Source organism: Hipposideros armiger, unplaced genomic scaffold (genome assembly GCF_001890085.2).
Source record: "Hipposideros armiger isolate ML-2016 unplaced genomic scaffold, ASM189008v1 scaffold_600, whole genome shotgun sequence".
NCBI classification, from domain to species: Eukaryota; Metazoa; Chordata; class Mammalia; order Chiroptera; family Hipposideridae; genus Hipposideros; species Hipposideros armiger.
The window spans coordinates 220,901-233,123 of record NW_017731950.1 but is presented as its reverse complement, the minus strand read 5'-3'; the positions used below and the strand labels follow the sequence as shown (position 1 = coordinate 233,123).

Below are 12,223 nucleotides of genomic sequence, written 5' to 3'. Positions count from 1 at the left end.
CTAGCAATAGCAATAGCCAGAATATCAGCATTTGCACCAGTTCCCCAAGCCCCAAAACTCATAGGGCAACATGAAGAAAGCCAGATGATACCTACACACATAATGGGTTATTTTAGAGAAGAGGAACCCCAAACTTAGGGAACCTAAATCTTTTATAATAGACTAAGCCAGGCTGATTTCTTCCCTGAAGGGAGACTTTATCTTTAATTTACTGGATAGTGAACACACTTTTGCTCCAGATGAGACACTATCTCTATCTTCCAAGGATGTTTGTATAACAGACATCCTTGGAAAGACAGCCTGGAACAAAGAGAGTCAGTGCCTTTGCTCATTAGACATGCAGAAATGCAAGAGACCCATGGAAAATTGTCTCTCACTACAAATATCCTAAAAAGAATGCTTTTTGTGTCAATTCCATGAATATTTCAAGTCAATACTTTCTGGTCTGCAAAGTTTCTGTTGAGAAATCATCTGACAATCTTATGGAAACTCCCTTATAAGTTACTAGTTGCCTTTCTCATGCTGCTTTTAGGATTCTCTTCGTCTTTAACCTTTGCATTTTAATTGTACTGTGTCGGTGTGAGCCTGTTTAGGTTCATTTTTTTGAAGACTCTCTGCACTTCCTGGCTTGTATATCTTTTTCCTTAGCCAAGTTAGGAAAGTTTTCAGACATTATTTCTTCAAATAGATTTTCAATTCCTCGCTTTCTTTCCTCTCCTTCTGGTACCCCTATGATGTGAATGTTATGTTTGATGTTGTCACAGAGGTCTTTTAAACTATCTTCATTGTTTTGGATTATTTTTTTCTTTTACTATTCTGATTAGGTGTTTTCTGCTACTTTGTCTTCCAAATTGCTGATTCAGTCTTCTGCTTCATTTAGCCTGCTGGTGATTCCTGCTAATGCATTCTTCATTTCAGTTATTGTATTCTTCACTTCTGTTTTTTTATGGTTTCTATGTCCTTCTTTGTGCCTGCAATCTCTTCACTGAAGTTCTCACTAAGATCTTTGAGCATCCTTATAATCATTGTTTTGAAGCCTGTCTCTGGTAGTTTGCTTGCCTCCATTTTATTTAGTTCTTTTTCTAGGTTTGTTTCCTGTTCTTTCATTTGGAACATATTTCTTTGTTTCCTCATTTTGGCTGCCTCTCTGTGTTTGTTTCTATGTATTTTGTAGATATGCTATATCTCCCAGTCTTGGCCAGGTGGCCTTATGTAGTAGGCGCCTCATGGAACCCTACCTAGCACAGTCTCCCTGGTCACCTGAGCTGGGTAGATTAGGAGTGTCCCTTGTGAGGGTTATGTGTGCCCTCCTGTTATAGTTGAGCCTTGATTTGCTATTGGCATATCAGTGGGTGGGATTGACTCTCAGGCTAATTGGCTTAGGGTTTGACCATGTCCACACCTTATGGGTTGCTACGTAGGGGGTTTACCCTACAGAATGGGATTTGCTCCAGTGGGCTCTCATGCCTGTTGAGATTGCCCTTTGTGTGTGCCACTTGTGGGGCTAATTGGGTGGTGCTCTGCTGTGGTCTGAAGCCATCTTCCAAATATGTTGGTTTTGGGTCCTCTTGGGAGGGGCTCTGGTGCAGGCCCAGGTCAGCCACTGCCTGTGATCAGCCAGGGACTACCTGGTAGAGGCTACAAAGTAATCCACAGTTGTTCACTGCCTGTGCTAAATCTGGAGGTGCATGGGAGAGGCCACACTATGAACTGAAGATGGTTACTACCAGTACCAGGCCTAGGGTAGCTCTGCAAACAGCCAGGACACCCTGAGGCCTGCTGCCACCTGCTGGCTCACTTAAGGTTCAGCCAGTGAAAAAACCTCATGTGGTACACAAGTTGGCTGAGGCAGGGTCAGGGGTTCACTAGAGGGGGAAGAGTTGTGGTCACCAGGTTAATGTAGATTCTGGTTTGGTGCCAGTGCTGAGCCTGAAGCTACTCAGCAAANCAGCCAGCGTGAGCGGCCAGCAGCAGCAGTGAGCGGCCATCCAGAAGCCGGCGACTGATCTGCCTCACCCTGGAAGAGCGCAATGATGGTGCCAACTTGGGCCAGTGAAGCAACGTCCTCTACAACTAGACTGAAGAACAAAACAACAGCAACTTGTCTGTTCCCCTTCCCCCAATTCCCCAGGATTGTTCCCATCCCCCAAATTCCCCAATAAAAATCTTAAAAAAAAAAAAGTCAGACATGTAATCAGGCAGAAAAAGATAGATAAAAACAAAGCAAGATGCAGAGAAGAGCTAATATTCAAATTTAAACAATGTCCCCTCTTTATACTTCCCTAGCCAATAGAATTTGGAGAAGCTGGTTTCAGAAAAGTGTCTATGAAAGTACTACTAATCAAAACTAGGATTGGAGAAACAAGAAAGAAAGCAAAGTTCCTATCTTTTTGTTTGCAAAAGGTCAAACAATAGTAGGTATAGCGAGAGGCCAAATTTTCTGTTGGTCTAACTTTCATTATAGGCTAAAGAGTGGATTGATGTACAGGGAGGGGGGTGAATAGTGGTTGGAAAAAGGCTCTGGCTCGTGCCCAGCATTTACCACCACAGAGACAGACCCACACATGGTTCAGGTACAAGAGGCAGTATCTGGGACCTTTCACAGTTATTGGGAACACCGCACCTCACTCCTCATGGGATGTGCCCTCTGGGAGGTTGTGGCATCCAATGGTCTCTCCTGAGCTCTTGTATCACTGTGTGGGCTCTGTGTGGGTTCTCCTGATACAGACACTCCTGTTTTCACAGTACTCCAATCTAAGGCAGAGACAGACATAACTAAATAAATCCAGAGTGCTATAAAGCCGTGGATGCAAAGGCAAGAGAGGGAAGTGAGATTAATGCTAACGAAAGAAAGGGTTCCTGTAAAGGTTTTATAAAGGAGGGGATATTTGATAAAATGAGTTTCCTTAGACTGAAGTTAGGTAAGGACATGCCATGAGGGGGAACAGCATGAAGAGAAGCCCAAGTCTGGGAAAGTGCACAGCATGTTCCAGAAACACAGGTAGTCTGGGTGTGCCAAAGAACTGGTACCTAGAGACTTCAGTGGGATCTGAAAATCTGATCCCCTGAAAAGGGGCCATTAAATGCTGGGTCTGATTGACTAGAGAACATGTCCGTGCCTTTAGCAGACAAGTAATGAAATACAAATATACGAGTGACAATGAAACACTCTAAGGTCTATGCAATGGTTTCCGCTTTAACTGGCTAACAATAATGCTGAAGGCTTTGTAGAAATGCTAACAGTATACTGTTCAAATGCTAAGCACTTATGTAAATATAAAGCTCTATATGCTAACCATTACATAATACTAGATATTAACACTAGCCTGCTGACAAAACTGGGAACAAGAGGACCAAGGGTTGGCATTCTGGACTGCTGTTATCATTCATTCTTTTATTCATTCACCCAACAAAGACTTATTGAGTATTTATCTTGTGCCAAAGACTAGAAGTGAGAATACAGATATAAGTGAAGCAGAGATTTTGGCCTCAAGGAGCTTTCAGTCTAATAGGGGAAGGCAAACAAGTAAGTAAATGAATACCTTAACATGTGACAGGTGCCCCAAGGACACACATTCTGTACACAGCAGAAGCACAAAGGGGCTGGGGGTAGAGCAGCAGAATAAGGCAGAGCAGGGTGGTCCACACAGAGGAGGTGGCTCTTGTGATAGCTCTTGAAAGATGGGTTGATATTCAGGAAGATGAAGCTGAAAAGGGGAGACCACAGCTGCAAGGACATTTGGGGGCCACTGCAAGTTTTTCTCAAGCAACACAAGAAATAGGAGGTCTTCTAACATTGTGAAGCATTCAGTTGGTCAAGTTGTATAATTACCTGGCCGCCTGCCCAAACCAAACCAAACCTGGGTATGCGCGCTTTTCATTCTGTTGTAAGATTTAGTCAGCCAGCAAGTGTTTGTTGTGTGTCCATTATGTACCTATGCTATGATAGGCATATGGGAAGAAAGGAAAAAAGAAAGCAGGAAGAAATGCAAATATTGTGGGAAAATTGAGTGTTTCATTGCAGGTCATTTAGTTGTGTGGTTTCATCTCAGTCACCGTGAGCTGGGCAGACAATGAAGCTATTGTATTGGCTGCCATCTCATGGCCTGTGGGGGCTGTCTGTCCTCTGTGCCCTTTGCTGAGGGTCTTGGCACTCTCCTTTACATAAAGCCTTGTGGTTGTGATCACATCTTTGATAGAAAGAGCTTTACTTCATTACCTTATTAAAGAATCATCATTGCTTCAAAAAGAACACTGCTGGTATTCTAGCAAATCAGCAACACAGAGTGTAGGCATGACCCAACATGCTGACCCAGCATGCTGAGGGGACCGGTCACCAATTTCCAGATAGTTGTCATTTCTGTGATGTCCACAAAAACTTGAGAATTCCCTATGACCCTTTTGGGGACCACAGGGACGTCAAGGAAAGGCTCCTATGAAGCAAAGGCAACAAGCAAAATGGCTGGCAAAGCTAACTTTATCAGGAACGTTAAGGGCAGGCTGATTTCAGGGCTGGGTGTTTTTTGAAAAGGCACTAATTATGATTCCTCACCTTACTCTCTCCTCTAGCACTGGCTGCTTCTCCTTTGTCCATCCAGCTACCCCAAACTCTCCCATCTGTGTTTAGGCAAAGATAAACCTCACCTTTTTGCCACATCCTCTTTCTTCCTGTTCAATGCCAGATTTTTTGAAAACGTTATCTACTTTCTGGCATCCATAAGATAACCTCTTGCTTCTATCATCATCAACCAAAAAATCGACACAGGAAAAGCCCACTCTTTATGTCTTTCTTCATTGTTTTTATGTGGTAAAATAGCACCAGAAAACCTACCTGTGATGAAAGTTGAGGGAAAGAAAAACACTTTCCTCTTTCTGCTGGTCTAATAATCAAATAAACATGGGACAGGTTAGCAAGAGAAAAATATCCAAATATAATTACATACATATGTATGAAAACACCACATACATGAGAGAGCCAAAGACAGAAAGGGAAAATTGAGGCATACGTGACATTCTAAGCTAAGAATGAGGTAAGGTACCTTGAGGCTTCAGACGGCAATTGCCAGGAGAGCACATGTTCAGCACTTATTAGTTTGCCCTGCCATACAGGTAGGTAAAAAGTGATTGCTAGTGATAACTCTTATCATGGGCCAAGTCCCTAATTTAAATTCTTCTAGATAGTTAAGGGGTGGGGGCAGAAGTTTCTCTTAAGCCCGCATGGTCTTGGTTGCCTTTAGCTCAAAATAATCTGCATACCACTAAGGCATATTGTTGGGTGGCTCATTCTGAACCCCTACAAGGTCTTAAGGTGTCACAGCCCTGTAATCTTAGGAGCATTAGGAACTAGCTTTCCCCACTGAATTGGAATTCAGAATCCAGGATGGACAGCTTGAGGATTGAAGTAGAACTTCGATAGTAATAAGTAGCAGTCATGAGATGAATGGAGAAGCTAGTTTNGGAGGCTGGCACACGCTGGCAGAGAATTAGCCAGGGGACAGCACTGGCCGACGTCACAGATGTGAAAGGGCACAGCGTGGCGATGATGCCCAATATACACGGCACTGTGAGGACCTTTACTTGAATTCAGTGAGATTTTGAGCAGAGAATGTCATGCTCTGAAAACGTTTTCAAAGGATCACTCTGGTTGATGCATCAAGTAGACTGCAAGGGAGCAGGGCAGAAACAGCTGCCAGTCATTACAATGCAGTACCGCTGGAATAACCCATTACTGCGTTAATCCTTACTCAATAATAAGAATGTCATCTTTTTAAAACTGCACTGACTTTTAGCCACTAAACAGAGGGGTACAGAATAACCTAAGAGGTTTTCTTTTATTCTTTTAACTTTACACAAGCTAACCTCCCCCAAAAAAACAAGCCTTCATAGCCAAGTAGAAACAATGGATATTAGGGACAGATGGTCTAGGAAACACGCTAATCACCTCTTACTCTAGATTTCCTGAACTCTGTATTTATGGCCATTTAGTTCACCAGGAAATTAAACACTTGAACTCATTTATTCCAAAGGCATTTATAAAACACCTCCAAAATATGTGCCGGAAAATGTGTAAGGGGCTGGAAATACAAACATGAATGAAATGCAAACTTGAGCCTCAAGAAGCTGCGGGCCGGCCGAGTGGCGCGATGGTTAAGAACTGGCTTGAGACGCCAGAGGGCCCCGGTTCGGATCCTACATATGAGGGCCAGTGAACACTGCCCTCCACAGCTAAGATGCTGAACAACAGCTCAACCTGGAGCTGGGCTGCCGCGAGTTGCCGGCGATGGCGTAGGCTGCAGCCCCTGCTGCAGTGGGTTGCCATGGGCTACCGTATGTAGCCAGCAGCCAGTGTGAGTGGCCAGCAGCCAGTGTGAGCTGCCAAGCGCCTCCATGAGCAGCCATCCAGTGGCCAGCGACCTATCTGCCTCAGGCGGGAAGAGCGCAATGATCATAATACCAACATGGGCCAGTGTAGCAGCGTCCTCCACGACTAGACTGAAGAACAAAAGGACAGCAACTTGTCTGTTCCCTTTCCCCAAGTCTCCAACACTGTTCCCCTCCCCCAATTCCCCAATAAAAATCTTAAAAAAAAAACAAAAACAACATTATCTTTTGAAATGTCAGATTCAAGGTTTGCCTGACAAATTTCCATCAGACAGTGAGGGAAGTGTCTCTTTCAGTATTCGGTTCATTGCTCATGGACTGGCTGAACTGCCCAAGAACTTGGCTCAGCTTCATTGAATGCATTGAATGCATGCCTAGGACAGGCTTTCAGTGTGGATCTTTGGTGCTTTTAGGCAAACCTGGGACAGCTTAGACTGAGCATTTAAAACTAGTACTTTGTGCAACTGTCCTATCTTTTGGTTGGCGAGACCCATCACTTTCAGTAACAGCATGAGGATCGGCTCATTCTCATCTGTGTCCAACATGGCTCTGATGACCCCAGCAATGATTTCCCTAAACCCCCACCAAGTAATTCCTAGAGGCCATCATGATGAAAGGTGGGGAGGGGAAGAAGGATATTTCAGAGGTGGTGAGGTGGGGATGGAAGTAGATGAAGGAAACCTGTGCTAATTCTTTTACTAAATGAAAATGGAAGGGTGTCCCTTCCACCTCCTTCAAAGGCTACAGAAGGGACTGTCTGCTCCACCCTGACCCATGTTAAATATTCATGGCAGGAAGGTACACAGGGGAATTGGTTTGTGGCACAGGTTGTTTAGCTTCAAGATGTACACAATTTTATGTTGTATTTGCCCAAGAACAGGTCATTACAAAGGCTTCACAGAATTATACAGCTATCTTTCTATTCAGAGCCAGGTCCCAGTCTTGCCAAGCTCAAGACAAGGTTAGCTGAAAATCCTTGTGTTTCCAGCCCTCTCCTATAATTTATTTTTCTTTCAAACAGCAAAGTTACAAGCAGTTGTTTTCTTGTGTCATCAGAGGCGTTGGTAAGGTAGAGGCACAGCTGACTGCTCGGTTCTGGCACAGGAGGTCCAAGTGGTTGCTGGCTAGTGGGGCCCTTCTTGGCTTCTTGCTTCTTCCTCTGACTTCCTCCTCTGGGCGAGGACGATGCAGCTGACCTGTATTGAAATGCTGGCTTTCCGACACAAGGTGACTTTGACAGCAGAGCTAGGGCTGGGGCAGCTCCTACACCCTTCTTTCCTCAGAACCAAAGGTGCTTGTCCTCCACATTTAATTATTCATTAACAAATATTTATTGAGCCACCACCAAGAGAGCACCGTGATTAAAAAGCATGAATTCCGGAGACTGACCGCCAGGGCTCAATGCCACTTCTGCCTCTTATGAGTCCTGTGAACTTGACAAATTATGAAATCCTTTAAGCCTCAGTTTCCTCTTCTATAAAAGAGGGATAGTAATAGTTCCTGTCTTGTAAGATTTTGTGAAGATCAGATGAGATGAGGTTTGTAAAGTGCTCAGTCCATTGTAAGAACTCACAGCTGCTTTATTAGGCAAACTCAGTTTGATAGGCTGTGAGCAGGAGACAAATTAATTTACTCCTCTACTGCCCTTTCTAATCCCACCAGGCAGGTCCTATAAGGTTCCCTGTCACTCTCAGATAATAAAAAGTCCTCTGATCAGTTTTCGTGCCAAGAGTAGTCTCTTTTCAGAAATTCAAATGTTTAGTCGGGTATAATAATCAAATCTTGGAGCTCTATTTAATTCAGAGTGTCTCTCCATCCAGCTTGCCCCAGGCCATGAGGGCTAAGTAGGAGAAGTGAGAACAGCTGCCTCCTTCCTCCCACCCGCCCTCCTAGCTTTACTTCCTCCCCACTCAGTGGCTATGATGTTGGGCTTCTCCAAGGTCAGGGGCAAAGGAGATTACATGAAAAGGCCCGGAGGTGTAGCAGGCAGAGCAGCGAGCTGACCCTGCCCCAGCCACTGCCCCTCACGTTGGCATTTGTCAGGCCTGGGTCCCATATCAGCACTCTAAGTCCCTCCCCCTATGCCTGGGGACCATGGTCAGGCTCCCTGTGTTTCCCCTGAACCCTTTCTCACTTGACTGGAGGTGAGGGGAAAGCACATGGCCCTGCTCTCCAACCACACATCGTGCAGGACGAGGGCAGAGATCCGTGGACTGGACCTTCAGATTCAATGGCTTTCTGATAATTCTGCTGTTCTCTGCTCTCTCTGCCTTTTCTTCCAGTGCCCTGGCTGCTGCTCAGCGAGATTTTCCCTGGTGGAATCAGAGGACGAGCCATGGCTTTAACTTCGAGCATGAACTGGGGCATCAACCTCCTCATCTCTCTGACGTTTTTGACCGTGACTGGTAAGGACGCATCCTGTTCCTCTAGTGCAGCGGTTCTCAACCTTCCTAATGCTGGGACCCCTTAATACAGTTCCTCGTGTTGTAGTGACCCCCGACCATAAAATTATTTTCGTTGCTACTCTATAACTGCANCTCTCTCTCTCTCTCTCTCTCTCTCTCTCCCTCTCTCCCTCCCTCCCTCCCTCCTCCCTCTCTCTCTTTCTCTCACAGAGTTAGTATTAAAACTTTTGTTAACAAGGATCAAGAACCAAACAAATGTGCTCAAATAAAGGGACATGCTGGAGGTTAAGAATAAAAGAGGACATGGGCTGTGCTAAAGGGTAAAGAATGTCACAGACAAATGTAGGTTTCTGATACCAGAAACTGGACAATGTTTCTGGAAAGAAAGTTATTTTAGGGATGCGTTAGTGATCTACTGTTAATTCATTAACTACTCATATTCATTCAAGTGATATGTATGGAGTGACTAATTTTTTAATAACCAAGGACTATGCTAAATGCTTGGGAAACAGTAATGAACAAGACAGATAATGTCCCTGTCTTCCAGGAGGTTATAGTTGAATGTACTGAGCTCTACGTCTTGTGTCTTCTTCTTTCTGTTCAACAACCAGCAGGTTTGGCTTGCTCAATCTGCGTTTATTAGTAACTGAACTTACACATGGCTGATATGACCTCTCCTCCAATAGTTCTTCCTCATCTTTCAGTCTTTTGCTACTTCTAAGTCAGATCAGTCTCTAGATATTGATTCACTGAAATTCCAGAGTGAGAGTGGGAATCCGATTGATTCTACCTTTTGCTGTGCCAAGTCATAGGTGTTTGTTGTGGTCTCATCAGCAGTGGCAAGATTGGGTCACGTGGTCCAAAACATGGATGACCAGAAGCTGGCCCTTCCTCTGGCACTCGGAGTAAGCAGGTTTCCCCATAAGGGAATTTAGAGGCCGATTTCCCCATAAGGGATTTCTCCACAGGCAGATAGAGTAAACACTACAACACCATTAGCCTCAGATCTCTCTGACTTCTTCCTGAACCCTGACCCTGCTTTTTAAGACTTAACAATGATAAATACCATTAATGAACAGTTTCCTGGAAACATTTTTCTACCATTATTTCAGGATTCAATTATCTTGGATATGTACCTGTCTTAGTTGTTTCTGGCTGCTATAACAGATTACCAAAGGCTGGGTGGTTTAGACAACAAACATTTATTTCGGACAGTCTGGAGGCTATAAAGTCCAAGGTTCTGCCTCCTGGTGTGTAGATGGCCACCTTCTTGCTGTGTCCTTCCATGGTGGGGGGAGGGGGAAAGAGAGAGAGAGAGAGAGAGAGAGAGAGAGAGAGAGAGAGAGAGAGAGAGAGNGGCTGAGGCAGGGTCAGGGGTTCACTAGAGGGGGAAGAGTTGTGGTCACCAGGTTAATGTAGATTCTGGTTTGGTGCCAGTGCTGAGCCTGAAGCTACTCAGCAAAAGTCTTAGAGCATACCTAGGCCAGTCGTTGCCTGCCTTGGGCCCACAGACTCCTAATTGTTTTCCAAGAAAAAGTGCAATGCAGGCAGGGTTGGCTTCTCATTAAAAAAGTGCATCTTGTTTTGGGGGAGTTGGGTTAGTGTGTGTATGGGAGGGCGGGGGCAGGGGGGAGTCCTAGTGGAACTCACCAGACCAATTCAGATTCAGATTTAGCCATGTAGGAGAAAGCCCAACACAGAAAAGATGGTGCCTGCCTGGTGTAAAGTATTTCTTTGAAAAGGCCAGGAGTGAAGAAAACTCAGAGAGACAGAGGGAAGGGAGAATACAAAAAATAAAAATAAATTAAAGCTACCACATCATTGCTGATGTTGGAGATGGTGGCCTATGGTGAACTATATTTTTTAAAGAACATAATTTTCCCATTTAGAGAATTTATGAGGCCAGAATTTAAACATCTGGTTGAAAGGAAATGGGCATATTCCCTTTTAAATCCACATTTTAAATAGCCCTTTGCAATGAGAGAGCTAGGTGTGCTGCATACTGCTTGCAAAGATAATAAAGGCCATAAGATTCAGCTTCACTCCTACAAAGCACTGGCTTCTTGGCAAATCAAATTGTTGAAAACCCTGCAGGCTGAGTGCAGAAGTTCCTCCAAAGATGCTAGGAGTTTTGTTAAAGGTTTCAAGATCTCTATGAGTCTTTGAAACCTGGGGCTAGCATGCCAAGTTGTTCAGGAAGAGCTCAAACCAAATGGAATGTGTGCCTGGAGAGCTGCAGGGTTTAAATCTGAAAGCACAGGGAGTGAAATGACACCCTCAGTAGGAAAAACTGTGGCAGTGGCAGAACTATGGAGGAGGGAGGAGATAAATATGGCAGCTCACATGTGGTAGGGCTTAGTCATCTTCATTGACTGCCCCGATTAAACTGAGTCTGTCTCTACTGCACACAGAGCCACTTCAATGTATTTGTCCTTCATGGTCTTTTAGGATACTCTGTGCTGCTATAAGCCCTGTCTGCCTATTTCCTCTGGATCAGGCAAGTTCTGACCAGCAGCCTGGTGATTTAATATCATGTGAAATATGACTTCCAGTATCTGTGGACAGTAACCTTCCAGCAAATTCAGAATTTCCTCAATCCCTGAAGCATAGAGAAGACCTTTTAGACGTGGGCAGATGCTGACATTTACAGAGGCACATATTGCTGAGATAGTCCTGGGGTGATGGGGTTAAAGGTAGCATAATAAAGGTCAAGGAGAACTGCTTCAGGACATGCTCAACTGCAATGGCTGCACTCACTGTAGTTCACTATGTCTCTGAATACTCTGTGGATGCCTCACAAGCAAATAGCACAAAGCATCTCCTGTGGGTCTATCATCAGAGTAGGTAGGGGATCATGAGGAGAGTCAGAGAGAGCCACCACTTCTTTACTGTGGCAAGTGACAATAATGTGATTTTCCTTGGGGGAGAAATTAGGCCATCTCATTAGAAAAAAAAATCAGTGATTTTAAGAAAACTTACACTTGTCATTATAAATATCAACATAATAAATCCTCAGGTGACGGTTTACACATCTGTGCTCCTTACGAACTAAAACAGAGCTTCTCCAGTCCTTCTGCTCTGGGCATCTGCAGCCCATTTCCAGGGCACATGGAGGCCTACAAGATTCGGGCACTGTCTTGCTCCTAAGTCGGCCATGGAAAGACTCGTACCTTTTCAGTAAGTTCTATCTTGCTGCAAGTGCCATTTTGATTGTTATTTCACTCTTTGGATCTGAATACCAGGATTTTATGTTTCTGAAATCAGTGTTAAAATAATATTCTCCTGATTTGTGACTTGATAAGCTCCATATTAGGAGGTTGAACTATCCTGGTCGAAACATCTGTCAATTGTTGCAACATCCAGTTACTTCATCTATTAGATAAACCAAAGTGTCAATTCTTGAATTCTTTCCATTTGATCAAAAAAGAAGTAGAAGC

At 44.3% G+C, this 12,223-nt stretch overlaps 1 protein-coding gene across 2 annotated transcripts in view; it reads left to right on the top strand.

The window, feature by feature from the left end:
• Positions 1-12,223, top strand: part of SLC2A12 (solute carrier family 2 member 12) — a 69,434-nt gene that overhangs the window by 31,524 nt on the left and 25,687 nt on the right. For both annotated transcript variants that reach the window (XM_019624698.1, XM_019624697.1), the window contains exon 3: positions 8,664-8,786. In XM_019624698.1, the coding sequence (XP_019480243.1) occupies positions 8,664-8,786 (123 nt within the window). The remainder of the gene's footprint in view (positions 1-8,663; positions 8,787-12,223) is intronic.